This window comes from Alternaria hordeiaustralica (assembly GCF_023758085.1).
Source record: "Alternaria hordeiaustralica strain BMP 2776 chromosome Unknown scaffold_2, whole genome shotgun sequence".
Taxonomy (NCBI): Eukaryota; Fungi; Ascomycota; class Dothideomycetes; order Pleosporales; family Pleosporaceae; genus Alternaria; species Alternaria hordeiaustralica.
This window is the reverse complement of record NW_026056774.1, coordinates 1,089,492-1,115,413: the sequence shown is the minus strand read 5'-3', so window position 1 is coordinate 1,115,413 and position 25,922 is coordinate 1,089,492. Positions and strand designations below refer to the sequence as shown.

Here is a 25,922-nt window from a genome sequence, read left to right as displayed (position 1 = left end):
CCAGCACGACTGCTGCCCGCCTGATGTGCCAGGCACACTGGCTGCCCTCCTAACATGCATGCGAAACACGACGAACCACGGCCGACCATATTTACCCTTTTCTGTGGGGTTAACCCGCATCCGCCCTTTCATTTCCCCAACCCAGCCACTCACAACAGGGCCTGTGAAACTTTTGTACCACCATCCGCTGTTATCGCGATGGGTGTATTATGGGGTCTCCCTTGCGCTACCCATCGCTGATTATCTCCCGCTGCTGATCGAAAAGTCGAGACCGTGGCTTGGTGACACTGCGCGCTCACTGGCAGGTTTGCCGTTGCTGACATCCGAGATTTGCCAGACTCTGATATAGGTGTCGAGTAATAACATTCGCAAGAAGCAATCACTACATCAATTTCTCAACCCCTAATCAGAGCTCGATACCGACCACACATCCTCGGCCGTCTTCTCGTTGATAATCTCGCAGTATAGTGGAGGTCCTTTTTGTCTTACTTCACTCTCCAACAACCGCATAACCTCGGCTGAAGCTCCGCCCTCGGGTGACATCTTACAGTGTAGCAGAAGTTACTTTTCGGACTACTTCATGCTTCACAGGGTCCTGAGCTCAACGGAATTCCGATCTGACCCACCCGTGATGACGGACGAGGCGGTCCGCCACCGGTACACTTGAAACGGCTATCTACCCGTGGTCAAAGACTATCACGTCCATTCGCTGTCCGAGGGGTATGACCCCTCCGGCGGTCACTATTGCCACTGTTCTTCTGTTGCCCTGTGAGCATCGAGTACGATGCCATTCACCATCCAGCAGCAAGCCTTGCGTTTCAGTGTCAATGATAGACCCCGTGGATTAACGATCGTAGCCGGAAATAAGCTGCACGAATGAGTTAAAGTGTTGGCTGAGCACGCGGATGTTATTTGTACATGGCAAAGCACGCACGCTATTTAAGGACCACATACACCCCGAAAGATGTTTTGCAGCGCGGACGGAGGTTATATAGTGCATGGTGTACTTTCCTCTATAGCCGCATCTCACACGCTCAACCCAACAAACGGATATGCAAGAGCGCCTAGACTCCACGACGAGTCTGCTGCTTTCGTCTTGTACTGATCTAGAGCATCAGACAAATGTCCTCGCCAATCGTTCCCAGCAAAGCTCTGCACCTGCAGCTCATTCATCCAAACCCTGCGCCTAGAATCGGAAATCAAATAGCCCAGATGCAAATGATCCACCCGCGGCAGCACGTCCTCCTCTTTAGCAACGCGGCTCAAAATGTGCCACCACGTGTTGTAGGGATCTGAATTCATGATGTATCTCAGACTCAGCGATCTCAACGTATTCTCTGCCGGCTTCAAGAGCGCGAGCAGATCGTCACCGTTCATGATCCGCATAACGGAAAGTTTACACTCCTCCAACTTTTCAAAGTGGCAATGCCGTGCCATTTCCCCAAACACATCCATTTCCAAGATGCTGTAACAGCTCAGTTCCAAGTTCCTTACATTCCGTGCTTTAGCCAGGAAGCGTACCACGAACGGCGCGCGTGTAGTGTCTATCTCGAAGCCTGAGACTGAAGAGCGTAGATCCCGGAGATGCAGTTGCAGTGTATCCAGCTTCTCGAACGCGTGATCGAAGTAGCGGAGCGAAGGACCCAGCGTTTCCAGCTTGCCGATACTGACTGCGCCGAAGGCTTTGTCGCTGTCTACCTGAATGCGTCGAACCAGCACTTTGGATTCCGCAATCGCAGCCATGGTGGAGACAAATGGCCGCGACATCTCCTGCTGGCTACTCTTGCAATACCGCGTACAGAACTTTGCGTATTTCTCGTGCATGCCTTCGTACGAAAATGTGATGGATTCCAGACGTTCCAGTCGTTCGAAAATAGTCACCAAGCTTTTGCGATCGAATCTCGTTTCGCTGAAGAACTTGGCTACTTCTTCTGATACTGTGTAATCGGCAATATATTGTGCTTCGAGATCGCGGGTAGCTGATGCGGTGCCGTATGGCGTAGCAACGCCCTGTGTTTCTGCGATCCGTATTTGTGCTCGCCAAAGATGGATTGAGTGGCGAGGTGTGGCGTCTACGATGAGGTGCTGGATGGCGTTGCCGAAATGGGGGTGCGATGTTATTTCCAGTAATCTGGAAAAGGCGGTTTGGGTCCATTGGAGGGTGTGTTGACGGAAGAAACGGTCTTTGAACACATGGGAGGTTTGTTTGCTGAGGTATGGGCTGCTGAGGCGGAGTGAACGGCTGTTTGGGAGGTCCAGGTAGGTGGTTATGTGCTCGATCAATTCGGTGGGCAGGTGTGACAATGCCATCGCTCTCAGTGCTATATCCTACGATGATCTATGAGACAGATGTTGATAAGATGGATGAGGCAATCACCGAACGTCTGTGGAGGCAAAGAGGCGGGGAACCTGCTGCATGTTGACGATGCACTAACTGTTTCGGGTATCGTACATGCATTATTCGGGAAGGCACGATGTACTGCGCATGCTTAATCTCATTCGTCTTGTATTTTGTTCTGCCGAGTTCCACTAGTATTGACTCTCCACAAAAAATGTTTCCTTGCGACCGTTTTGATATGTACAGTTGTGGCAGTAAAGTAGCTCTTTCAGGCCTGCAGGTATCCACTGCATAAACGAAAAGAAGAGGACTAGCAATGCCTTGTAAACTCCATCCATTGCTCCTGTTTCCAACTCCTAATCACCATTCTAATCGCTATCACTATCGCTCTCACTATCGCTATCACTGCGGCTGTCACTGTCGCTGCTTCCCGATTCGCTGCTAGAGCTGCTGGCGCTCTTGGCAGAAGTCGCGTTGTCTGATCCAGAATCCGAGTCGCTGCCGTCATCAGAGTCGGAGTCTGAACTGTCCGAGTCGCTACTGTCCGAGCTGCTCTCATCGCTCGACACTTCTGTCCTGCGCTTCCGCTTCCGTGCAACGGGCTTCGCTGGCTCCACATGCTCCATCAAAGGGTTGATGCTAGATCTTGGAGTCACTGCTGGCAGTACGGGCTCAGCGCGACCCAAAGCGTTCAGGAGCGCCTCAGCTCGTCGCCTTTGCAGACGTCGAATGAACCCGGCACTGTACTCGTGTTCTCCAAGGTCTGTGATGTCGCCTTCTGTCTTTCTCCTCTTCCGCTCCTTGAGGATGCGCTCCTGTTCTGCGTCCTCCCGCGCGACCTTCTTGGCTTCCGCGTCATTCATCTGGGCGTCTTGCTCGTCGATGTCTTTTACTGTTGCCCTGCAACGTTCGCGCAGACGTTCAATCACACCAGCTCCTTGAAGACCAGCGATGTATTCAACAAGGGCCTCAGAATGCTCGTTAGGAATGCGAAAGATGTTTAAGGCGTTATCAACAACGTCGTTTTGTTTCGCTTTGTTGAACTTCCAGTTGTCGCGATCGTAGTGGTACTGCCTGAGATAGGCAATGTATACCGAAGGATCCTTCTTCTTTCCCTTTGGCGCAGCTGCAGATGCAGGTGTAGATTTAGCCTCGGCAGGTTTCGACGTAGGCTTCGGTGCTGCTTGTGGTGTCGGCTTCGACTGCGGTTTCGACTTCTCTTCCGGTTCAGCGTCTGGGGTCTTCGAACTGGTGGCTTCTTTGGCTTCTGCTTCTGTCGCTGGTTTCTTGTCTAGCTGTCCGTTCCTTCTCGCCGCCTTCTGCTCCTCAGCAATGATTGAATGGAGTACAAAGTTGGAAACTTCTGGTGGCTGGGAGACGGGTCCAGTTCCCTTTTGTTCGGCAACCCAGGCTTTGAAATAATCCTGGCCTGTATTCCCGTCGGACCGTTTGGTATCGGGGGTGAATGCGACTGATTTTCTCACGTCTGTCAGTGGGGGTGAGTCGGAGGGCTCCTTGCGGCTGGATTTCTTGGGGAGCTTTTGTGGTGTTGTGGCGGCGGCTGGGTTGGCGTGGTCCAACTCAGTGGAGGCAAGTAAAGTTGGACGCGCTGTCGCGTACGCTGGCTCGTGAGGGGGGTGAGTGGAGCTTGGCTTGGGACGCGTCTTGGGCTGAGAATCACCCTCTTTTTCCTCTCTCCGGCGTTTGGCTGGCTTCTCTTTCTTCTTTCGATAATTCGGATCTCCTCCTTTGAAGGGCTTGTTTGTTGCTGGAGTCTGTTCCGCGGGAGCCTCTGGCTCGACATCAAAAGTCACGACTGGAAATTCGTTACTAGTAGCTCCGTTGACGTCGCTTTCCGTGGTCTCAACCCGACTCTTCTTGGCATCCTGTTGATGATCCTCAGCTGCCTCATGTTGGTGTTTCCGTTTGCCAAGCTTTGAGGATTCGCCATTTACGGCACGCTTCTGGGATGGAAAAGCTTGCGCAGGATAGTCTGTAGTTGTTTGGTGGTGGATCGATGGTGTTTTACGTTCAGGTACGGCGTCTCCGGACTCGGCTTCTTCTTCGTGCCTCAGTTTGAGCCCTAGCCGCCTCCAAGCCGGGATGTAGCCCGGTTCAAACACATTAGCCATGATCAGATGCGGAATATGGATATCTGTATCAAAGAGTTAAATCGCATCGCGCATGACCGAATCAGCTGGAGCAGAGCGTCCTGTCAGGAGGGAAAGGTCGAATGAGAGGTCGCAGGCAGAGAATTTCGGGGCTGATCTAGGAAGGCACAGACCAAGTGACGGCGATCCCAGAGCTCCAGGCCACAAGCAACGCGTGTAGTGACAGCCAACGCCGACAACCTCGCCTTCAACCCCCAGACCGCGCCCACCGAGCTTACGCAAATCTCCGGAACCCGTTGCTGCAGCTGAAGCCGCCAATTACAAATACACAGATCCACCACCGCCCATCATGTCTGGTGCGTTGAAGCTATAACCTGGGGTTTGCCGCATACATGCTAACAGGGACCTCGTCATACAGGAAGCGCAGGCTACGACAGACACATTACCATCTTCTCGGACCAAGGTCGTCTATACCAAGTCGGTACGCATCCCGAGCTATTCACGCCGCCCGAGCAGCGATAGACCCCGCGACTTCCTGGAGGAGCCACGACTAACACGACATGCAGAGTATGCATTCAAGGCGATTACGGCAGCAAACATCACATCATTGGGCGTGCGGGGCAAGGACTGCGCAGTAGTCATCTCGCAGAAGAAGGTGCCGGTACGTATGGCAAGCACGACGGGCCGCACGAGGTGCTGACGTATATACACAGGACAAGCTCATCGACCCCTCCTCCGTATCCCACATCTTCCGCCTGTCGCCCTCAGTCGGCTGTGTCATGACCGGATCCATCGCCGATGCGAGAGCCTCCGTGAGCAGAGCGCGGGGTGAGGCTGCCGAGTTCCGCTACAAGTACGGCTACGAAATGCCCTGCGACGTACTGGCAAAGAGGATAGCCAACATCAGCCAGGTCTACACACAGCGCGTAAGTGGCGATGCATGAAGAAGGTGCGACTGGATGCTAAGCAACGTGCAGGCTTATATGCGACCGCTCGGTGTGGCCACGACCCTCGTCTCCCTCGACTCTGAATTCGGCCCCCAACTCTACAAGTGCGATCCAGCTGGCTACTACGTAGGCTACAAGGCAACAGCCTCTGGGCCCAAGACGCAGGAGGCGCTCAACTTCCTCGAGAAGAAGCTGAAGAACAAGGAGCATGCTGAGGGCAACTGGGAGGAGGTTGTCGAGCTGGCCATCACCGCCTTGAGCACCGTCCTGTCGGTCGACTTCAAGAAGAACGAATTGGAGATTGGCATCGTAGGAGGCCCCAAGACCAACGGCCAGGAGGGCACAGACTCCGCCTTCAGGGCGCTCACCGAAGAGGAAATCGATGAACGACTACAGTCAATCGCGGACAAGGACTAAGGAAGGAGCACTGCCCGTGGAGCTGGAACGGCATGTGGGTCGCTGAGGTATGACTGAGACGAACCATGACGATAACAACAGATAGCATGATACGACCTCTCAGACGTCAAAAGTGCTCCAGCAGCACCATGAATGAAGACGTTAGACTGTACTCTCCTGCATAAGCGCAACTGTGACGAAGCGGCCGGTCCTGGGACAAGAAACGTGTGGTGAGTTCAGCCATGACTCCACTTGGTCTCGCCCATGACACCAGATTCCCATACTGCCTCAGCTGCAACGGTCTGCAATAACTCGCGAACTGCTCCATCGACGTCATGCTACTGGCTCCTAGTCGTCGGAGTGCCCAGCACAGCCGTCGCGTGGCTGACCGTGGCTTACCGTGGCTTTCGCGAGCGTTGTTCGACTTTGCGCGCACGTCAACCCTACGCCGGCACGCACTTCCAGGTTCATACTCAGCGGACAACCACGCGAAGACCGCACCACTAATTATAAGCATCGTCCAATCAGAGCGGATGCTGCGGCTGAGATACACAGCTTGGCCTTGATGCCTTACCCGATGCAGCCTACCAGGGCTGGCTCGCTAAACTACTTCGCTCGATGTGGCGCTTTTAGGGCTGCTGAAAAGGTCCAGCACAACGCTGCTCATTCCAGCTGGAGAGCAAACGTAGCGGAGCATCGAAAAATAGGCATGGTTAGATGCAGACGCACGGTTCCTGCATGTTTGGCCATCCCGTTGTAGTGGAGACTGGTACTGACGGTGATGCTACTATGCCGATTCTCACACCTCCTCACAAGCCTCGAGCTGCCGAATGCAAGGTCCTGAGTGGTCCACCAGGCCAGGGCCCTAGTACAGCTGGGAGCTACTCACGTTCCCAAAGTGGGACGTCCTTATGGTAGCGGCGGGAGCAGCCCTGCAGGCATGGCTATTCCTACCTTACGCTATCGAGAGCCTTGCTCATGAACACTACCACCACCATCATCATCATCGTGAATACATGTCTCCTACATGCTATTTAATACTCGCCACGCCGCCTCAATTCACCCATCCACGCCAGCAAGCCTAGTTCTCTTCTACTATCTACGACTTACTTCTTATTAGTCACTTCATCAATCTGTCGCCAGTCGATCTTCATTTCAAAAAAACCGAAGCTACCATGTCTGACGGTCGTAAGGCTCTCCCTACTCTAGGAAAATAATTTCATCCTCCCAGCACCCCCAATTCATACGACTGATCAAGACACAAAGACTGACTTACATATAGTCAACGATGCCCGTGCCATGCGCATTGCAGAGATCATGACCGACTTCCGCAACCTCCAACACTACCTCGTCCAGTTACGCGCCACTCCCACAGCAGAAGAGTATTATCTTGAGGGTTACTCTCTGCTACGACAATGCACCAGCGAGGCACAGGCTATCCTACAGACACCCTTTTCTGGCAGTGCCAGCACGGGCTCAGGGGATCCGGAGGCAGAGAAGCAGCAACTGAGAAAGTAGGTCACTTTCTCCTGCCTATTTCTCTAATGAGGGACTGCAGCAGTTAGCACGAAAGAGGTGTTTGACGAGTTCTAGCATTATCACAGACGCCGCTGTGCGACGCTTCCAATGCCAACGCGCTTACCTACGAGCCCACGCTGGCCTGCGGTGGATGAACACCCGCAACAGCGTCTTGCGTGGCCAGAGGCCCAACGCGAGCCATCTGGGTGCACTCCAGCAGGCTGATGCTACGATGAGAAATGTACGTTGAATGTGCCATTCCCCTATTCCACTTCGAGATTGGAGGAGAGGGATTCAGAAGCGATGAGAAGCACCAGGCTGGGAAGATTGCATGCTAGTTTACTAAGTTCTAAACTGACTACTGGGCCGCAGGAACTCCTCGCAATCAGCGATGCCTATGTCGAAAACACGCTGCGCGCCGCAGACGCCTCGCAGGGCAAGTGGCTCAATGAAGATCCTTCGCTGGCACAGATCCAACAGATACTTATGACTCGACGTTGAGCATTTACGATCCAACAACACTGCCCGGAGCTCTCCATCAGATTGAGAATATTACCGCCATCCTACGAATACGCCCACTCCCACATCATACTGCAGCGGATTCGGTCCTCCGCTCTTCATCGTTTCCCCGCACACGTCTCCTCCGGCGAGTCTCTATTGGCAAGACATGCCTACACATCGCGACTCATTGTTCAGGCTTTTCGAATACTACTCTTCTAGTGCTGGTCACACGGTTTGGGAAGCACATACACTTTGTTTCTTTGGGGTAGCCCTGGATGACAGCCTACTTTAGCGTTGGCGTTGGCGTCTTGAATCATTTTGGTGCATGGGACATGTTACGCTCTTTTGGAAGGCACAAGCGACCGGTCGGCAGATATGCATGCGAAGTGATGGCAAAGCATGGCAAAAGCACAGGAAAGTTCGGGTAAAGTTGACCAAGGAACAGTTGTTCGGGCGTTTCCTCTATTCTTCTTCTCGCTCTTTTGTCAATTGCGGCTTTTAGGCTGTATCCCCATGTCCTAGTTCCTTCTTGAGTTGTTTCCTTTCTTTCTCTTACTTTCTTCTTTTCATGTCAATAATTCTAGTTACTATTGGTATTTTAAGCACGTCAACACCATCTCATGAACACGAAAACGCACACAAGCCTGTTACTAACCAACCCCTCATCAAGAAACGATTGTGGAACCTGGAGCGATATGGGTACTTCGAACTAACCGCCTTTAGCGTTGTGCACTAGCTTTCAGCTTGACAGGCACATGGCCAGATCGAACCCGCACCGTCGAATCCCACACTGCGGAGCCGACCGATTATGCACGTGGATGCAATGCAGCAGGGCTTTTACCAAACGGTTGTTCGTAAGGCAGATACCTTAGCGTGGCATCAATGCTATGGACGTCATACACTAGGCAGGGCTGAGTGAGGAGTAATGGAGGCTCTAGCAGTAGCATGGACATGTGCTAATGTGCTTCCTCACGAATCACAACGCAGCGCAGCCTCTCCACGACACAACCCCATGGCGCAGAATTAGCAACTGGAAACTTTCCATTGATCGCACAACGCGGCCATCATCACACATTATCACGCGCAATCATGCATCGCCCAGCATCAAATCCCACATTCCCCGTTCCATGCATTCGGCATCGCCTTAACAGACCAGGATTATATCCCAGGGCAGCTCGCTTACGCCATCTTCCCGCGCACTTGGCCTGATTGCGGCCTAGGGGATCGTCGGAGTTCCCGAAGTTGGCGGGCTTAGCGTGCGAAGCCACGCTTCGGTACCAGTACCGGACGAATATCATGTGCGATGAGTGTCGTGGGATCGATGCACGATGGCTAGTTACAGATGGCTACAGGGCGGGGTGCAGTGCAGAAGGTGTTGACGGGAGGTAGGACGAGGTTCTGGCGCGGTCGCAGAAGGTGGCGTGGAATGCTGAGTGCGATGGGTCGCGATTGGGTGGGCTTGGGGGTTTGCATTTGATGATGACGCGTCATTTTTATCTTACTGCTTCGTCGTATGAGATGCTATCAGCAGTCAGAGCAATCATTGTGGGCTTCTACCTGAACTTTCATGAGTTGCGTAAGCGAAATGCTGGATGTCTCCGCAAAAGCACTCGATCGGCTCCTGGAGATGGCCGGGTCCAACTCGACACTTAAGGAAATATCAAGGCATCCTACGAACGCGACACCATCGGTACTGAACAAGATCCGGTGGTGAGAGCTTGGAAAGAGGCCGACTTTGATGTAAAGCAGTACGAAATGAGCCGCAAAGACTACGGCTGGGGCAACAGAGCTGTATAATGGGTTCTAGCGGTGCGTGGTATCGACATTAGGGCCAAGAAGACTCCGTGACAGCTTGAGAGAGGGTGCGTGAGGAAGGCAAGTCTTCCTTCACTAACTGAAAACGACGAATGGGCCGCCTGAGAGGGCTACATATTTTTTAAACAAAGCTATGCGGCTTCAGACGCGCTATACGTATCCTTCTCACCCCTCTGACTCCCCCAGAATACTTTATGAATTACGGCATGTACACTCCGGGAGCCTCTATCGAGGTCACGCCAAAACCTCTTCTGTGTCCTGGCCTCATCATGGCTCCCAAACCCCCTACTAAAGGCTAGACCCCGTAGAGTCGCGCGAGATAACTTACCCTGAGGTGCCAATCTCAATGAGACAGATCCTGGGTAAGATGACTTTAGGGCCGCTGGTCAATCCTTCCAAGTTTGGCTGTGACGGCAAAGCCATCAACACCATTCACTGCTTCACGGCCATTCTCAATCAGACTCAATACTCCACCAACTCGAACTGTGTGGGGTCACATGTACCTCCCATCAGGGAAGTGTTCGACTTCATCCTCAGCCTCGAAGCAGAGGACCACTACGCGAATGGCAACTTCGGTGAATTGAACCGTACCTTTCCTTTCAAAGTCCTAAAGGCCTATTTCAAGAAGCATTTTCGCCACAACACGTTGCCGGTCATCACTCGACCTCGGCGCGGCAAGCAGCTCAACACTTACCTACGAGACCTACAGTACCGCTTCCGTGTGAAGTCTACCGCCCCGAGCAACATGTATCAAGGAACCATTATTAAGGATATTTTGGCGGGAACCGAGTGGCTGAAGCAGATTGAGAATAAGCTGCCACCGCAACCCGGCCTTGCCTCCATGCGTCGCTGGCGGTCAACCTACCGACTACTTCGACAACTGCCCCGACCTTTGGCGCATCAAGCGCATGCGTATCGACTACAGGGAAGCATGGGCATCATGTATACAACACCCTTACTAATGCTGGGAGTATTCGTGTAGCTGTTACCCCCTTCAGGTTACCCAGCTTGATCGCCGGAAGCAGTCATTCCAAGCTTCCACAACCGCCCTCGACATCATAAACAACTCTGAAGGACACATAGGGCCCGGTCAAGGTTACAAGCAGTCATCACTAAAGACTGGAGAAGATACAGGCTGGAATCGCATGCGGGTGTCGCCACATAACCTACCCGGAGAGTATTCAGTGTTGGTCAACCCATCACCATGCTTCCGCCAGACTTCAAGCGGAGGAACCCGCTCAGGGTGCGACCTTTCCAAGACTTCGATGACGCCGCCCCACCGCCATCCAATGCTCGAAACAGGCTCTTGAACATGGTTCATGAGACTGGAGGGTTTAACCCAACTTGGAGGAGAAAGAAGGTTGAGGAATGCATCGCCCCTAAAGAAGATGACGAACAGAAGCCTTCGAAGAGGAAGCGCAAGAACGGAAGACGAAGGAGGCAAAGGACGTAAGTCCCGCACTTCTGAAAAGTCAGTATGATTCGCTGTGGAGCCTAATACAGGAAGGGCTTCGGGTTGGATCAGATGATCACACAACGGAGTCGGGGATGGATTTTGCAACACCATCGGAGCTTGCCAATGCGAAAGAGCCCATCGTTCTCGACCCACATCAACGCCATGCTATCCATAGGGCCCTCGAGAGATTGCAGGCAGGCCTTCATGGAACCATTGTGGCATACGGCATGGGTATTGGCAAGACGCTGGTAGCCGTAGGATTGTACGCCGTCTTGAAGCAAGACTTCGCCATGCATGGGCGTGATTGGTCCTTGATTGACAAGACAACTTTGGACGAAGGGCATGATTTGCATGAGTTTGACCGCAAGGTGAGCATACAAATAGGGTTTCTGATCGTTGTCCAAGTCGATCTCATTCCCTTATGGGAGAAGGAGCTCCAGGTGCACTTGGAAAACCCTCCAAGTGTTATTATATACTATGGACACTAGTTGTGGTACCACTCCACTGCGCATACTGCAGACGAGCTTGCTGTAGTTGATGTGGTAGTAACATCCTATGAGACGTTACGGTCAGACTACGAAGATGCTATGGCCGCTGCAGCGTCGCACGAAGACTTCTTCAAGACACCGGTTCTCGCACGTTGCCCCACTATGGTTATATACTGGAGGGGCCAAATCTTGGACGAGGCACATAAGATCGCAAACGACAAGACTGGTGTCAACAAGGCTGTAAATCGCGTTTGAGCGTTGATGCGTCTGCTACTTACGGGTACGCCATTCCTTAACGATTACACAGATATCTAGTTCTAGCTGTCGCTGATCAAACTTGAGCCCTGCGACGATCCAAACTTTTTCGCTTCTTATTTCCTGTTACATTCTGCGGCCAACCTATTTGTATACCGCACGTTGTTGGGCGAGTTCAACGGCGTGCTTTCCCTGATATTCAAGTTATGTTCTCTCTAGCTAGATTACGGAGAGGATTTTGAGGGCGGGACGGTTGATTCCGAGATTGATGTGGAATACATTTGACATGATCACGAATTGGAAAGCTGGGAGCGAGACGCGCAAGAAAACGTTCAACAACCGTGGTTTGGGACCAACGAGCTGGGCCAGGGTGAAGCGGCAACAGGTGCGAAGATATCCTTAAGCTTATTATAGGTGAGATCGGACCCTGAAGGCGGATCAGTACGGCAATGACGTCATAGCGAGCGGACCTTGCGACACGTTCGTTTTGATCATGTATTCCCTCCGACTCTACCTATCTTACAATTCAGGTTTTGTTCAAAACAGCCGTTTTTCAACATCCTCAATCGTACCCCCATGCTCTATTAACATATGTAGTCGATCGCTGTGCGCTCAGCCTGACTTGCCAACAGCTCTTATCCTACCGCCCCAAAACCACAGCACTGCACTTGCTGGTAATCCCAAACCAATCGAGGCGAAACCCAATGCGCTGTTACCCCAACCATATCCCAGACTTTTGTACATGTCAGGCGCAAAAATCGGAAAGACAAATGCGAGGCCATACGAAACAGAACGAATTGCTGCACCAGAGGAAGCTGCGAACTGGCCAAACTCCTCAATCTGGTATGCAATGCTTGCTTGGTTCACGATGAAGCTACCCAGCGTGAAGATAACAACACCGAAATCGACCATCACCCAGTGGAGTGTGCGCTCGGCCGACCACCCATACCAGAAGAGACCGGCTGGCATGATCATCATTCCTGGAACCATGTAGGGGATGCGAAACTCAGGGACGCCTTTTCCATCAGTTCGTTTAGCCTGTTTTCGATACGACCAGTCCATGATGCGGCCACCCAGTTGACCACATAGGGTCGAGCCTATTGCAACCGAGAGATAATGCAAGCTGCCGACAAGCTCAGAGTCACCGTATTTGTCGATCCACAGCGAGGCGTAAGTAGCGAGCATGAGTGTATAGACGGCAAAAGACAACGTCGCCGTCAGTGAGATGAGCCAGGTGATAGGCCTTGTCATAAAGATGCGAATTGGACGTAGAAGGTTCTGCGCAATGCGAGCACGCTCAGCTTTGGTGGTTAGAACATTACCACCCTCGGCTAAGGCTTTGCGGCGTAGCAAGACTGGTGTGTATGATTCGCGAATCAAGAAGAACCCAACGATCAGGACGACGGCATTGAAAGCACTCATGATCCAAAAGACCCACGACCAATGGAGGGAATGGGTAACAAGACCACCGATGATTGGTCCGAGAGCAGGACCAAGAAAGGGAAGTAGGGTCACCATGGCCAGCGATTTGCCGCGTTCGTTCTCGCCATACATATCTGCCATGACTGGCCCATTCAGCTGCGAAAGATCAGCCACTGTCATATCGGCATTGCTCGGGCTCATCACTTACCGTTACGCCTACACTCGCACCAGCACCTGTCATAAACCTCCCAACGATCATCAAGCCAGTGTTCCTTCCCACAGGACAAAGTGTGTTCCAGGCCACGTACCAAGCGTTACATATCAGCCAGATTGGCTTCCTTCCCCATATCTCACTGGCGCTTGCGATTAAGAACGGCGCGATGCCCATGCCAAGGAAGTATACCGACATGGTTATCTGTGCAGTAGAAGCGCTGATGGTGAGATCGGAAGCGATGGCAGGAAGCGACGGTGCAATCATGCTTGCAGACATTATGGGTATCAGCTGGCCGAAAGAGAATATAATTCCCATGGTGATCTTGCGTGAAGCTTGCCAGTTGTAAGGATCGGAGGTGTCCGTGGGTGACGCCCATGTTGACTAATTTGTTAGCAAGAATTGATCAAAGTAAGACATTAACATACTCCGTATTCATTCTTCAACCGCACCAGGCGGTCGTTAATATCGTCAGTGGTCCAAGACGTTATCTCCGGGTCTTCCCCGTCACGGGCTCGATGCTCAGTTTTGAGTATGCCCGGTGCCGGACCACCAACAATCCCATCGACAGCTTTCTCAGGGTCTTTGGAATGACACATATGTATGAATATCGTCAGCGAGAATTGCATATATCCAATAAACCGTGACGCGCTTTGCGTACAGTATATACGATGTTCGCTCGGAGTTCGGATCTTGGCTCTTATCAGATCGGAATGAGCCCAGGCCCCCCATCCCGATTGTTGCCTAGCAGGATCTGATAAAGTGTCAGTCCTCCATGCCGCCGCTGATGCTCTGACCTTCCTATTCCAGTTAGAACGAGGCTGGCAGTGATATGTGTTTACTCGTGGCCCTTGTATTAGCCACTTAGGTGGTTGATAGACTCAGATTCGGATACATCTATGGACGATGTCTCCGGCCTCTACCTTGTCCATCCCTCAAGAACGAATCATCCCTCAAGAAATTGGCCGCGTTCTACATATCCTTCAGAGTCGATTATGATGCCGAATGTGGACATGGGAGGCTTTAATTGTCTGCTTTCGGCTTACTAGGTTGTGATACGGTGGTCTGCTGGGCAGTATTCTATACAAAAGAGAAAGAAATAGTTGGGAGCGTCTGAACGACTTCGTTCACTCTGGAGCCTACATTGTTGTTAAAAGAGACAAATGGAAAGTTTAGTAGCAATGTAGACTCCTAGGTCAATTCGAGGCCTGCTTACAGCCGAATGTGCTTTCTACATCCTCACAAAGCAGATGTGTGTTGAAAACTCCCACGAGATGAAGTGACGGCAGCTTTACAGGGCAATCGCGGCGAGCAGCCAAACTCTGAGCTACGGCATGAGGCTACGAGATCATTTGGGATACGAGAATCTCCAAAGTTCAGTTACAGAAGGCGCAGTACAGTTGCTAGTGTTGTGACAACGGTAAGAGTTCTATCGCAGTCGCCTGTACAACAGACATTTGATCAAAGACTCATAACACCAGGACTCATCGACTCGTCGAAGGTATCCTTTCCGTAAAGCAAGAACTCCATGTCGGTGACATTATGTATGTCGCTCTGATTCCTCCTCCAGCATCTTTAACAAACATCATATCCTCTGTATCTCCTGTTGCCAGCTGTGATGAGTCTGACCCTCCGGGAACATACTACTGACCACCTTCCCCGTCTTCATATCGTAATGTGATCCTGGTGGCAACTGGTTATGCATGCCACCTGGGCTTGTACTGCCGCCTCCACTTCCTTCGTTCTCTCTCGGATCGAGGAACTGTCCATGTCCACTTACACCAGACCCTGGCCGTTGTGGCTGGGAAATGGATCGCTCGCGCCATCGCTGACTTTGCTCGTCTTCCCGGGTGAAACGCTCGTATGGACTGGGCATGCGAACGTCAGGCTGGAACGTAGCGGCGCGCGGCGGGGCGAAAGACGGTGGTTCCCATTGACTTCTTCCCGTAGCTTTCTCTATGTAGTACCATCGTTGGCTCCTTGTGTCGTACTCCTGTATCCAACCCTGTGGCACTGATGGTGCACCGCCTTGCGGAGCAGGGCTGCCGGGGTAGCCACCTTGAGACTGCGGCCGGCCTTGCTGTTGCCCGTGGAGGACCGGCATTGGGTGATATCCATTTGCACGCGGCGGCGATCTGGTTCCGCGTCTCTGTTGCTCGAACTTGTGGATCTGTTTGGTGATGTAGTTGTCTGCGCGCTGTATGTAGGTTTCGAATGACATGGTGGCGTTCGTCTCGTAGATCAGGATAGCGCTAGGCCCGTACCGCGACAACGTTAGACTAAACGAGTAGTAGACGATGGTAATTGTGGTGCGTTTCACACAGCCACAACGGGGGCTTCACGCTATATATGCTCTGCCCAATCCCTTCCCCACGGCGTGCGTAAGCCACTCCTAGCCACATGTCATCAGCAGCTCTCCATCACAATGCAGGACTAGCCGCACCAGCACGCTGCAGAAGTCTCATCAAAATGGCGCCGCAATTTTGAAGCTTAGCATGGCTTCTATGGCGCAGGCCGCCGTGTGATTGGCCAAAGCAGGGGCGGTGCGGAAAGCGCGGAAGTGTGGCTCGCGTGAGGTGGCTTTCGCGCGTCGCTAATTTGCCGATTTCCGTGGCGCATGCGACAGCGAGGGATGTGACACCGAGTTTGCGTAGCACCGAAAGCTATCCGAACCCACAATTTGGCGCATACGAGATCGTGCGCGCAGTCCCTCCGAACCATGAAGAAGAAGCGATGAGTGTTGGTGTCTCGTCGCAGAAATCGTGCTTAAAGTCCATGTCACCATCCTCCCCGTGTCCCTAGATCACTCACCAAAAGGAATGGAAAAAGAAGCCTACCATTTGATGATAGTGCTCAATCATCCCTGGTACCAGTGCTGTAGGGTGAGCCTTTCGTTCAGAACCATATCCACGATCTGGTATCCGGACACAAGCTTCAGGTGAAGGCCAAACTCTCAGATGATGCGAGAAAGCCCCTGTTGACAGCCAATTCCCAGACCGGTTGGTCGTCCCAAATCCAGTAGTGCAGTTCGGCGGCACTGCGAATCGTGCGCACCTTCGTGGGGGCGACGATCACCTGCAAGGTGGAGCGTTATGTCTCGTGCGAATATGAGTCTGATAAAGGCAGAAGGATCGATAGAACGCCAGTGTGATCACTGCAGTACAAGAATCTGGTTATTCTCGTTGGAAAAGATGAGATATTCGAACGGTGTGCTCAGGTAATGTCTCGAAATAGTCAAGCTTGTCATCGTGCTCCTCGAAGATGATCTCTGGTCAATTCGCACAACAGACGACACTCCTGACGTAGCCGAGTATGGATCTGGGCCAGACTGCAGTAGTCCTAGGCAAAATGCATCCCCTCTTCGTATCGACAGAGTCAGAGCAACATTCTCGAACATTGTACGCGCGTCCGGCGTCAGCGTCCGCAATGACGCACCCATCTTCATGGCTGCATAGCTCTGATGAAAGACTTATTGGGTCTGTCAAGAGTACAAACACTGGAGTAATGATCAACTCCACGAAAGGAGAGGCTGCCAACTGGTGACGGCTCGGTGGAACCTGCGGAGAGTAGCCCGCTCGCGCGCTCGGATCGACGGCTGATATCTGCGGTATGCTTGCGCTAGGCTCGTAGCGACCAGAGGACGTCAGTATCACGTTTTCACCTTGTTCTGTAGCTTTCAGTACATACCTTATTGTGTCCATGTGGAATGATTGCTTTTGTAAGGTCTTTCGGGGGTTGCGTTTCGAGCTGCCCCTTGTTGCTTTGCTGGAAGCCGCCAGCATGCTTGCCGCGTGGGAATCACCTGTTCTAAATCTGGAGACATCTGCATGGTGTTGCTGTTAAATAGGATAAGTATTATATTGACTCCCAGCTTTCTTTTGTGGAAAGCATGGTATTGTGCCTGGATATGGATAAGAGGGAACACTCCTAGAGAAGTCAGTCGCCGTCGGAGCCCACCAGGCTCTCAGTTAAGTGCAGCATACAGAAGCAGACCCGGAAAGTAAAGGTGAGCGCTGGTCTGTATCGACGCGTCTGCTTGTTGTTTGGGTTCATGGCAGCTCATCGCGCATCGTGAGCGGCACCTGGATTACGTCACGGTCACGTGCTTCTGTCACCCGATCTCGGAACGCTGCACGTCCACGGGTACCTGCAGTCAACTCAAAAATCAGTATTCAACTCCATATTAACACAACCATAACTTCTGACACGGAGACGAGTCTCTGTCACAAACCCATATCGCCAAATTTACTTCGAACCCTTGATGAAGTCGCCGCGCAGCCACTTCGGCGCACCTTTCCTCACGAAGATCATGTCGTTCTCCGTGTCCAGTCCGAGTGCACTGAACCACTCCAATGCATCCTCTGGTACGTGCGGTAGCCTTGTCACTGATATTTTACACTGCTTGACCCAAGGCACTGTGCTTTTGGGATTCAGTACTAGCCTCAGACCGAATACGCTCGGTTCCTTCAGCTCCACGCTCTTGAAGACGCCCTCCACTGCGGCTTTCCACTCCGCTTCATAACCAACAAATAGTTCGTTGAAGATCGCGCCTCCCTTGCCCACAAACTCGTACTCGAGACCAGGCGTTTGGAAAAGGCTTAAAAGCAGGGGACGGATTTCGATGGGTGTATCGTATTTGCCACGGCGTTCGACATCAGTACGTATGGTGAGCCAGGCGCTGATGGTGTTGCGATCGACGGCAAAATCGCCAGATGACGGGTAAATGGTATCCAGGTAGTCTTGCGCATCGCGAATGTGCACCGATACAGCACGGTCCCTGAAGTACAGTTCGCGGAACTCGCGACGCGTTTGTCGTGACGCCTGAGTCAAGCTGTAGTAACCGCGCGCAGCCCAGAACGCTTCACTTGTTGTTGTGACACTGCGCCGGCTGACGTGCTGCTCAATAAGGCGCTGCTTGTCATTCGCGGCAAGCGCGTATATCCTGTTGCGCACCTCTACGCGTCTGTGAGCTGAGAACAAGTTGTGCCGAGGTTGGTATGGTACCTTGCGGAAGGTCGCTAAAGCCCCGGCCCGCAGACCTGCCAGCATTCACAGTGGATGGGTTCGAAGACATTGTGACGCTCATCGCAATGTTGCTACAAGCTTTTGCGCAAAACAAAAGCTTTCTTGGGAGTTCTAGGGGGTTAGAAGAGGTTGTGGAGAGATGCACATTAAGGAAGGTGAAGGGCTGAGTGTCAGCGTGCTAGCCGCATTAGGCAGGACGTAATCGTCGGCCGCTAAAGGATACGTAATTTGATTGTCGACCGAGCGACAAACGACGCATTCTCTCACACGTCGCCTTTATTCACTTCTTATTGACTAGCAGAGCATCCTCATAACGTAAACCTTGGGTCGGAACAGTTTGCCTTGACCCAACGGTCTACGCACCCGGGGTGCCTTACCATATTCGCCTCCTCATCGTATTCGACTAGCTATTAACACCAACGACTGACCTGATGCCGACACACACTACAGAGAGGATGCAACAGTTTTTGTGAAGAAAGCATTGTCCACAGTATCGCTGGACTGCGAGATCTTGCGCGACCAATCTGATGATGCATCCCACCGTGACCGTTCACACCAGGTCGCGGACTGTGGGAAACCATGAAGTCAAAGTGCCAACATCAGAAATCCATCTTGGTACGCACTCTCAATTAAACCAGCTGGTTCTCTGGGTCTTTACAGGATTTCGACACCATGCTAGATCCTAGCTTCGAAATGATACATGTCTATCGGGGAAGCAAGGGTCGCTGTCGAAAGCGGAGCGCACAAGCCGATATCATTGACGAGGCCTCTAATTGTACTCAAGGTTAGGCCAGGAAGACATCAAAAGTCTGGGATACGTAGCGATACAACTGTAGCGCTCGTGGGGCTACTGGAAGCTGCATCTCTGGTCGTCTCACTACTCTGTATAGGACACTGCATAACCACAAGCCATATATAGGATGCAGCATGAAGTAAAGCAGTGACTTCAGCTGTCACAGCTAGTGAAGCTGCCTATTAAGAGGGCTTGTCTTGTCTGAGGAATCGTGGCTCCGCATAGGCAACTTTCGCCCTTACCACCAGGAAGCTCTGATTTTTTCACTACGATCCTAAACCGTTGACCAGGCTCCGATTGGCTTATAGTCACCTTCACCTGTACATATCACTCAACAAAATTGCTCCTTCCACTCTCTTTACTCCATTCCCGAGACCTAACTCAACCAATCCCAATTTCAGATCGAGTTTATACCAACAGCAAATCCCTCCGCCCAACATGAGACTATTCAGTACATTGGCCCTATACGTGGTCGCTGGTCTCGCACTTCTCACTGCCGCTGTTCCCACTGTCTTCGACAGCATGACCGACGTCTCGCCAGTTGAATACACGGGTATGGCGCGGCTCTCCATGGTCTCCTGGCATCTACTTACTGACATCGATAGATGTGACTACCGCCACATGTTGCGATTGGAGCCCACTCAAAGTCCACCACGGCTTTGCCACTGTGGAAGTCTGGGTTGGCCGTCCAGCCATCAACTCAGGTTTTTTCATAGGCGAACAATGGAAAGATGGAATTGACCATGTAACGAAAGCTCTTTGTGCAGAGCGCGATGGAGAGTGCGTCGAGGGCGGCGCCTTCAACACACCCCGCTATTGCATAAATGTCGAAGAAGTCACTAAGTTGAAACCATTTCCTGTTGAATGGAAGTGGAGTAAGTAATGTCATCCGCATTGGGTACGCATGCACTCATCTCAGTTCTAGCCAAGTTGTGCTTTACAGCGAGAGGGAAGTGGGAAAACCCACATATCCATCAGCTTCTCGTCGATTCAGTTGCTATGGTCATGGGTAAGTGCTTGTTTATCGAGCATTATGCAAAATCACTAACTTTCTCTTTTTTGCAGTGGGGTTCACAGATGACGCTTACAGCAATCCCAACTGCTACGAATTTCCCGGCAGGATGATGTGCAATATCCCAAATGCAGTCCATGTCCGCCTCCCCCCTATTGGCGGCCAGAAGAACTCAAGGGTCAACTGGATGGACATCGAGATGACAGACGGTGGTGCTGTTCAGCATGAATTCCATTGTTGCGATACGCGCAATAAGGTCGATGCGCGGCTCGACACGCTACAAGACCGGATGAAAGAAGTCTTTCCTGTGGAATATGAGAAATTCAGGTTGGTAAATTGCATGGTTAACAGCTGGATGACCTGCGAACAATGTTACGAGAAGTTCAACGTCGAGAACTGCAAGAAGTGTGGCAAAAAGTGCATAAAGCTATAAGCGCTTTGGGTACACGTCGAGATTTCGCACGCGACCTTCAGGAATGAGACACACCAAGGGAATATCTCAGTGGCTAAGCTTCTGATTTGGGAAGCTTCATGGGTGGATAGCAGAGAGCGTTCGGCTCTTTTGTATCTTGTCATTACCGTAGAATCTCAACACTAAACTCATCCACTAGCAGCGGTTACGCGTTCTTGACGCCATGCTGTAGAGGGCTCAGTTGTCGCAACTGGTGTTTTTGAAAGTCTGGCTTTTGGGTGCTATCTTGTATGTACTGTCGTGCATTCCTCTTTGCAAGCCATTTTGTATAGCAGAAGCATGTAATCTCTTGTGACCTCCGCAGCGCGCCCTTATCCACCGCCACTAGGCTGGTCGGGAAGGAACCCCCAACAACGCCATTACATTTCCCCCTGCGTTATGCTCCTTGATCATCCTTGACATGACTTGCATCAGGTACGGGCGTCCTTCACCTGGCAAGCTAGCCTTGAACTGTTCAATCCACCGACCTGAGCGCTCCTTGTTCTGTGCAGCTTCTTCTGACGGGTTATCCGGGGTACATAACACGACCCGCAGACACTGCCAGACCTGTAGCAGGTGGCGATTGATGTTCGCACGGAGCTGGACGGACAGTTGCGGCGGTGTAGGGTTCGGAGTGGAATCCTGAGGATACGACGTCGGATAGCCTTGAGGTGCGGGTGGCTGAGGTGGCGACATCTGCTGTTGAGGAGTGTGAGGAATAGTGTAGTATGGGTCCGGGGACGACGGGGAGGATTGCACGGGTGTGATGCCCGGCTGAAGCGGGGGTTGAGCATATACCTGGTGAGCTTGAGGCTGGAACTGAGGCTGTTGAGTCTGATGTACTTGTCCCATCCGCGCTTGGGAGCCCTCCTGATTTTGAGTCTGCCGCGCCCTCTGCTGCTGCAACTCCATCGCAGCCTGCATGCTGGCCATTGACTGGTTGACAATCATGGTGGCATTTTGGATGTTCGCGAAAGCTCTCGCTCGTAGATCATTATCTCGAGAGTCGCGCACAACAGCCCCATTTTCGTGGAGGAGTTTGGCGATCTCCAAACGCTTGTCGGGGTGGAGGATGTTGTATCGCGGATCGTGCAGTATATCGACTGGTCGGAGAAGAGGAATCTGCTTACTCGGGTTTGTGAAGTTGTTCAAAGCTGGGCTGGGAGTAGAGCTCTCAGGCAGACCGGTGGCACTGTATGACTGTTGTTGGGGCAGCATAACTGGCGGGGGTAGCATCGGCGCTGGTGAGGTGAAAGGCGAGAGCATGGCTGGCTGATGACGTGAGTTCACCTGCGCCAGGTTCTCATCGATATCAGTAGTAGATGATGAGCGCAAGAAGGACGGCTTTTGTTGCTGAACAGCAGGCTGTTGATAGACCGGAGCATTCCTCATCTGCGTCTGTTGCCTAGTCATTCGCACTGGCTGCTGCTGCTGCTGCTGTGATGGGCTAAAGCGAACTGCTGATCCAGGCTGGGGTCGACGCTGCGACGCGTTCGACATGCTACGTTGCGCAATTGCCTTCTCGTGAACAGTGCGGACGCCCTGCGGTGGTAACAACGGATAGAGGGGACTGCCCGTCTGCGGGCGTACATCCAATCCGGGAGTAGTACTGCCGCTGCGTGTGCCACTCATATCGGTGTTAACGAAGCCATAGTTCGCATTTTGCACCTCTCTCATAGCTGCAGGCTCAAGCCCCTCGAATCGTTCGGCGGTCCTGTAAGACCAAGATCGTGAAGGCATGCTGTTAGTGTACCGGACTGGCGGAGGTGGACTCATGTAGTATATCGCAGGGTGTAAACCAGGTTCCTGGGTCACGACCAGACGCTCGTCGGGTCCGTAGATGAAGTCGGTGTAGGCAGGGAAGATGTCGCAGTCGCGCTGCAGGTCTTCCCAGTCCTGGTCGTGGAAAGGCATTTCTGTGATAGTCGGGTACCAATCGATACCAATGGCAGAGTGAGATGATGACGCGTCCCAGTGGTATTTCAGCGGTGGTGTTGATAAGTCCTGTGCGCTCGGTAGCGCCTAATGGAAGGCGCGCGGCCGCCAAGGAAGGTGCGGTGGAGGAGCGGGATGGTGAAGCTGACTTCTGGACCGGGTTCGTTTGCAATACTATCTTCAGAGTAGTGTAAGAGCCGGCTATGTTCACAGGATATTGCTGTAGCTGAGCGGTCCTCTTTGTACGACGTTGGGCTTCACGGCTCGGATAATCTCGCTTCGTCCGCAATTGTCTCTGAATGAGCTGGTTGTTAATGGTCTCCATCTAGACATGCAGAACTGCAAACATGAGGCGAGCGTAGAGAGCGAATGCGAGAGTGCACTGTACGCTCATATGGAGGATTCGAGCATTTTGGCTGACCGAAAGACGGAATCTTAAGTGAGAGTTATTTCGAATGTCTCCAGCCTACCAGGCCTTATCGTAGTACGCTTGAAACTCTGTTGCCATTCTAGAGTTGGGTGGTCAAACGACTTCAATTCGATATCGCCCACAAGCGTTCTGACGATTTCGAAAATGTTCGGCGCGTGGGATCATGGTAGGCAACCTACTACCTTGACACTGCGGGTGCCTACAATTCCAGTCGAGCACATGAGGGGAAAACGGAAAGCAAGAAAGAAACATGTCATATCTCGGTGCCAGCGATATAAGAAATGTATCCCTGCTTAAACCCATCTCTTGAAGTGTGAAGTGACGACATAAAGGAGACCGGGAATAAGTCGGCGAGATACGTGGGTTTCCGCGAGATCTCTTATTTTTGAATAAGCGCAGACGAGATCTGGTATCAAGCCTTGAGCATCCGAATGATGGCATCTTTGGAAAAAGGCGACGTATGTGGATGAAGACAGATGATGAAGCATGCCAGACGAGGTAGGTGCCGGCGAAACCATTCACCGAGACGCCAAAGAATGTCGCGCTCCCCACCACCCCACCATCGTTTGGTCGATCTCACAGCAAAGTTCCCACGGTCTCTACCTTGCCTCGTTTCCTCTCCTCCCCTCCCCTCCCTACCTACCTTGTTCTGCGACACCCTACACCGTCACAATGAGCGACGTGACGCCTACACCCGAACCAGAAACTCTCGACGCGCTACAATCTCGGCATCGCAAAGAGCAACGCGACCTCGTATCCCGTATAACACAAAAGAAGAAACAAGCGAGCAAAAAGACACGGAAGGGTGTCAACGATGAGTGCGAACGACTTGAACGCGAATTGAAAGAGCGGCAGGCGCACGAACTCGCTGTGCAGAATGGAGTGGCTGTGGATGCGGAGGAGCAAGCAGAGGATACACAGAGCTCTGGGGATGAAGCGCAGGATATTCAAGAAGACATGTCCAATCTCAGGGTTGATGGTGCTGGTTCGGATAGCAAAGACAGCAGCACCAATGGCGACTCCACCGAGCCCAAGAAAAAGAAGCCGAACCGTGCCAAAGCCCGCCTCGCCCGTCGCGCCGCCGAACAAGCCTCCATCATCGCAGAAGCAGAGCGCGAAGCAGCCAACGCGCCGAACCCACGCGAACTAGAACGAGAACGCATGGCGACACAATTACAAAAACACGGGCTGGCGCTGCACGAGATACGCGCGGATGGTCATTGTCTATACGCTGCAGTCGCGGACCAACTGCAGACACGGGAGTTGGGCTTGAAGCCGAGGATAGGTGTCACCATCAATGGGCAGGGAGACCAAGGACCGGACGCTAAGCCCGAGGCATATAAGACGGTCCGGCACGCAGCAGCAGACTGGATCCAAGGCCACGCGGACGACTTTTCGGGCTTCATGGAAGACCCGTTGCCGGAGCATGTGCGCAAGATTAGAGAGACAGGCGAATGGGGTGGCCATCTGGAACTGCTTGCATTGGCTCGGACATATGGTCTAAGGATATGCGTGCTGCACAGCGATGGGCAGGTGGACAAGATAGAGGCCGAGGACGAGGCCAAAGAGAAGGAAGAAATCTGGCTGGGATACTACAAGCACAGTCACGGTCTAGGCGAGCATTACAACTCGCTACGCAAGGTTGGATGAGGCTGAGAGCGGTAATGCAGATACTGGCATTCACACAACGGCTACGCTCAATGCCATCTCTGCTCCTCCGGACAATCTACCTTGTGTCGCCACATACTCACGCAGTCTCGCACGAGACCTTTGATCACGCCAGCATCGTGGGTCCTCCTGGGCGTATAGTGCGCGATCTTGACCAGCGCGTTGTCCGTCTCCTCTCTATCCGTCTTTATCACCACGCCCTGATCGTCATACGAGATATCCTCACCTGGCTGCTTGAGCAGCTCAGTGTGTACAAGCGGCGGAAGCGACCACGGAGGGCCGCCGGAGGATGCGGGCTTATGTGTTGGAAACTCGAGACAGATGAGGACACCACCCGTAGACGGAGAGTTCGCGGTCGGGCGGCGGAGAAGCGTGGTCATTCGAGATGCCCACTTTGGCCTTAGCGACAGAGGGAGCGCGCAGAGGAACTACTCATCGCATCAGTACAGAACACCAGGCAATGTTCACGAGGCACGTCTGGGACTCTGCTCACCGTAATGTCGTAGATAATGTCAAATCCTTCATCACCCTCCCATCCCTCTACATCTGCCAACCAGCCATCCTCAAAGAAATCCCCACATACAACATTCATCGTCCCTTTACCGATCTTCTCATCCGCCACCTTGTATTCTCCTTCCAACGGGCCCTTGCCAGCGTCCTTTAGATAACCCCTCGCAGCCTCAGCAGCATGCGAGGACACCTCCAGCCCATAGGCGTCATATCCATGCGCCGCGAAGAGCGCTACATCGTATCCCTTTCCACATCCCGGCACAAGCACCCTCCTCCTCTTCTTATCGTCTCGTAAAGGTCCAGCGAGTGACGCATAACCCGCCGATTCGCTGTTTGGTGGTGGTGCGCCGAGAGAAGGATTTGGGTCTGGGGACGACAATGGGCGACCACGCTCTTGCAGCAGGTCAATCAATGCGGGGTTCGCATGACCGCGATCCCAAGGTAGGAATGTAGAATCTCTCCATAGGTCGTCCCAGCGGTTGTTGTGTTCTTTGTCGGGAGTCGAGGAGAAGTGTGTTCGGAGCCGGTCTTGGTTCTGGGTTGCCATGACGTGGGCAATCAGATTGTGGTGTATGGCGAGGTCGATTGGGTTCGTATTGAAGGCCAATGGCTTGATAGTGTCGTGGGATAGCTCTCGACG

At 52.6% G+C, this 25,922-nt stretch overlaps 12 protein-coding genes across 12 annotated transcripts; 5 read left to right on the top strand and 7 right to left on the bottom strand.

The window, feature by feature from the left end:
- Positions 1-1,026: 1,026 nt before the first annotated feature.
- On the bottom strand, positions 1,027-2,310 carry J4E84_001832 (uncharacterized protein; the record flags this gene model as incomplete). The annotated part of the gene is made up of 1 exon (XM_049384462.1): positions 1,027-2,310. One exon carries the CDS (start codon positions 2,308-2,310, stop codon positions 1,027-1,029), a length of 1,284 nt encoding a protein of 427 aa, XP_049247818.1.
- A 396-nt stretch (positions 2,311-2,706) lies between these two features.
- J4E84_001831 (uncharacterized protein) lies at positions 2,707-4,470 on the bottom strand (the record flags this gene model as incomplete). The annotated part of the gene is made up of 1 exon (XM_049384461.1): positions 2,707-4,470. One exon carries the CDS (start codon positions 4,468-4,470, stop codon positions 2,707-2,709), a length of 1,764 nt encoding a protein of 587 aa, XP_049247817.1.
- A 328-nt stretch (positions 4,471-4,798) lies between these two features.
- J4E84_001830 (uncharacterized protein) lies at positions 4,799-5,813 on the top strand (the record flags this gene model as incomplete). Its single annotated transcript, XM_049384460.1, has 5 exons — positions 4,799-4,805; positions 4,868-4,930; positions 5,016-5,110; positions 5,163-5,375; positions 5,427-5,813. The coding sequence occupies 5 exons, from the start codon at positions 4,799-4,801 to the stop codon at positions 5,811-5,813; spliced, it is 765 nt and encodes a 254-aa protein (XP_049247816.1).
- A 1,154-nt stretch (positions 5,814-6,967) lies between these two features.
- J4E84_001829 (uncharacterized protein) lies at positions 6,968-7,811 on the top strand (the record flags this gene model as incomplete). The annotated part of the gene is made up of 4 exons (XM_049384459.1): positions 6,968-6,980; positions 7,075-7,306; positions 7,386-7,551; positions 7,683-7,811. The coding sequence occupies 4 exons, from the start codon at positions 6,968-6,970 to the stop codon at positions 7,809-7,811; spliced, it is 540 nt and encodes a 179-aa protein (XP_049247815.1).
- A 2,161-nt stretch (positions 7,812-9,972) lies between these two features.
- On the top strand, positions 9,973-11,825 carry J4E84_001828 (uncharacterized protein; the record flags this gene model as incomplete). The annotated part of the gene is made up of 4 exons (XM_049384458.1): positions 9,973-10,568; positions 10,803-11,075; positions 11,258-11,522; positions 11,571-11,825. The coding sequence occupies 4 exons, from the start codon at positions 9,973-9,975 to the stop codon at positions 11,823-11,825; spliced, it is 1,389 nt and encodes a 462-aa protein (XP_049247814.1).
- Positions 11,826-12,437: 612 nt separating this feature from the next.
- Positions 12,438-13,737, bottom strand: J4E84_001827 (uncharacterized protein; the record flags this gene model as incomplete). The annotated part of the gene is made up of 2 exons (XM_049384457.1): positions 12,438-13,403; positions 13,456-13,737. 2 exons carry the CDS (start codon positions 13,735-13,737, stop codon positions 12,438-12,440), a joined length of 1,248 nt encoding a protein of 415 aa, XP_049247813.1.
- A 1,306-nt stretch (positions 13,738-15,043) lies between these two features.
- On the bottom strand, positions 15,044-15,679 carry J4E84_001826 (uncharacterized protein; the record flags this gene model as incomplete). The annotated part of the gene is made up of 1 exon (XM_049384456.1): positions 15,044-15,679. The coding sequence occupies one exon, from the start codon at positions 15,677-15,679 to the stop codon at positions 15,044-15,046; it is 636 nt and encodes a 211-aa protein (XP_049247812.1).
- Positions 15,680-17,703: 2,024 nt separating this feature from the next.
- Positions 17,704-18,532, bottom strand: J4E84_001825 (uncharacterized protein; the record flags this gene model as incomplete). Its single annotated transcript, XM_049384455.1, has 2 exons — positions 17,704-18,413; positions 18,463-18,532. The coding sequence occupies 2 exons, from the start codon at positions 18,530-18,532 to the stop codon at positions 17,704-17,706; spliced, it is 780 nt and encodes a 259-aa protein (XP_049247811.1).
- Positions 18,533-20,275: 1,743 nt separating this feature from the next.
- J4E84_001824 (uncharacterized protein) lies at positions 20,276-20,721 on the top strand (the record flags this gene model as incomplete). The annotated part of the gene is made up of 2 exons (XM_049384454.1): positions 20,276-20,285; positions 20,423-20,721. 2 exons carry the CDS (start codon positions 20,276-20,278, stop codon positions 20,719-20,721), a joined length of 309 nt encoding a protein of 102 aa, XP_049247810.1.
- A 363-nt stretch (positions 20,722-21,084) lies between these two features.
- Positions 21,085-22,653, bottom strand: J4E84_001823 (uncharacterized protein; the record flags this gene model as incomplete). Its single annotated transcript, XM_049384453.1, has 1 exon — positions 21,085-22,653. The coding sequence occupies one exon, from the start codon at positions 22,651-22,653 to the stop codon at positions 21,085-21,087; it is 1,569 nt and encodes a 522-aa protein (XP_049247809.1).
- Positions 22,654-23,776: 1,123 nt separating this feature from the next.
- On the top strand, positions 23,777-24,754 carry J4E84_001822 (uncharacterized protein; the record flags this gene model as incomplete). Its single annotated transcript, XM_049384452.1, has 1 exon — positions 23,777-24,754. One exon carries the CDS (start codon positions 23,777-23,779, stop codon positions 24,752-24,754), a length of 978 nt encoding a protein of 325 aa, XP_049247808.1.
- Positions 24,755-24,801: 47 nt separating this feature from the next.
- J4E84_001821 (uncharacterized protein) lies at positions 24,802-25,829 on the bottom strand (the record flags this gene model as incomplete). The annotated part of the gene is made up of 2 exons (XM_049384451.1): positions 24,802-25,200; positions 25,266-25,829. 2 exons carry the CDS (start codon positions 25,827-25,829, stop codon positions 24,802-24,804), a joined length of 963 nt encoding a protein of 320 aa, XP_049247807.1.
- Between the last annotated feature and the right edge of the window lie 93 nt (positions 25,830-25,922).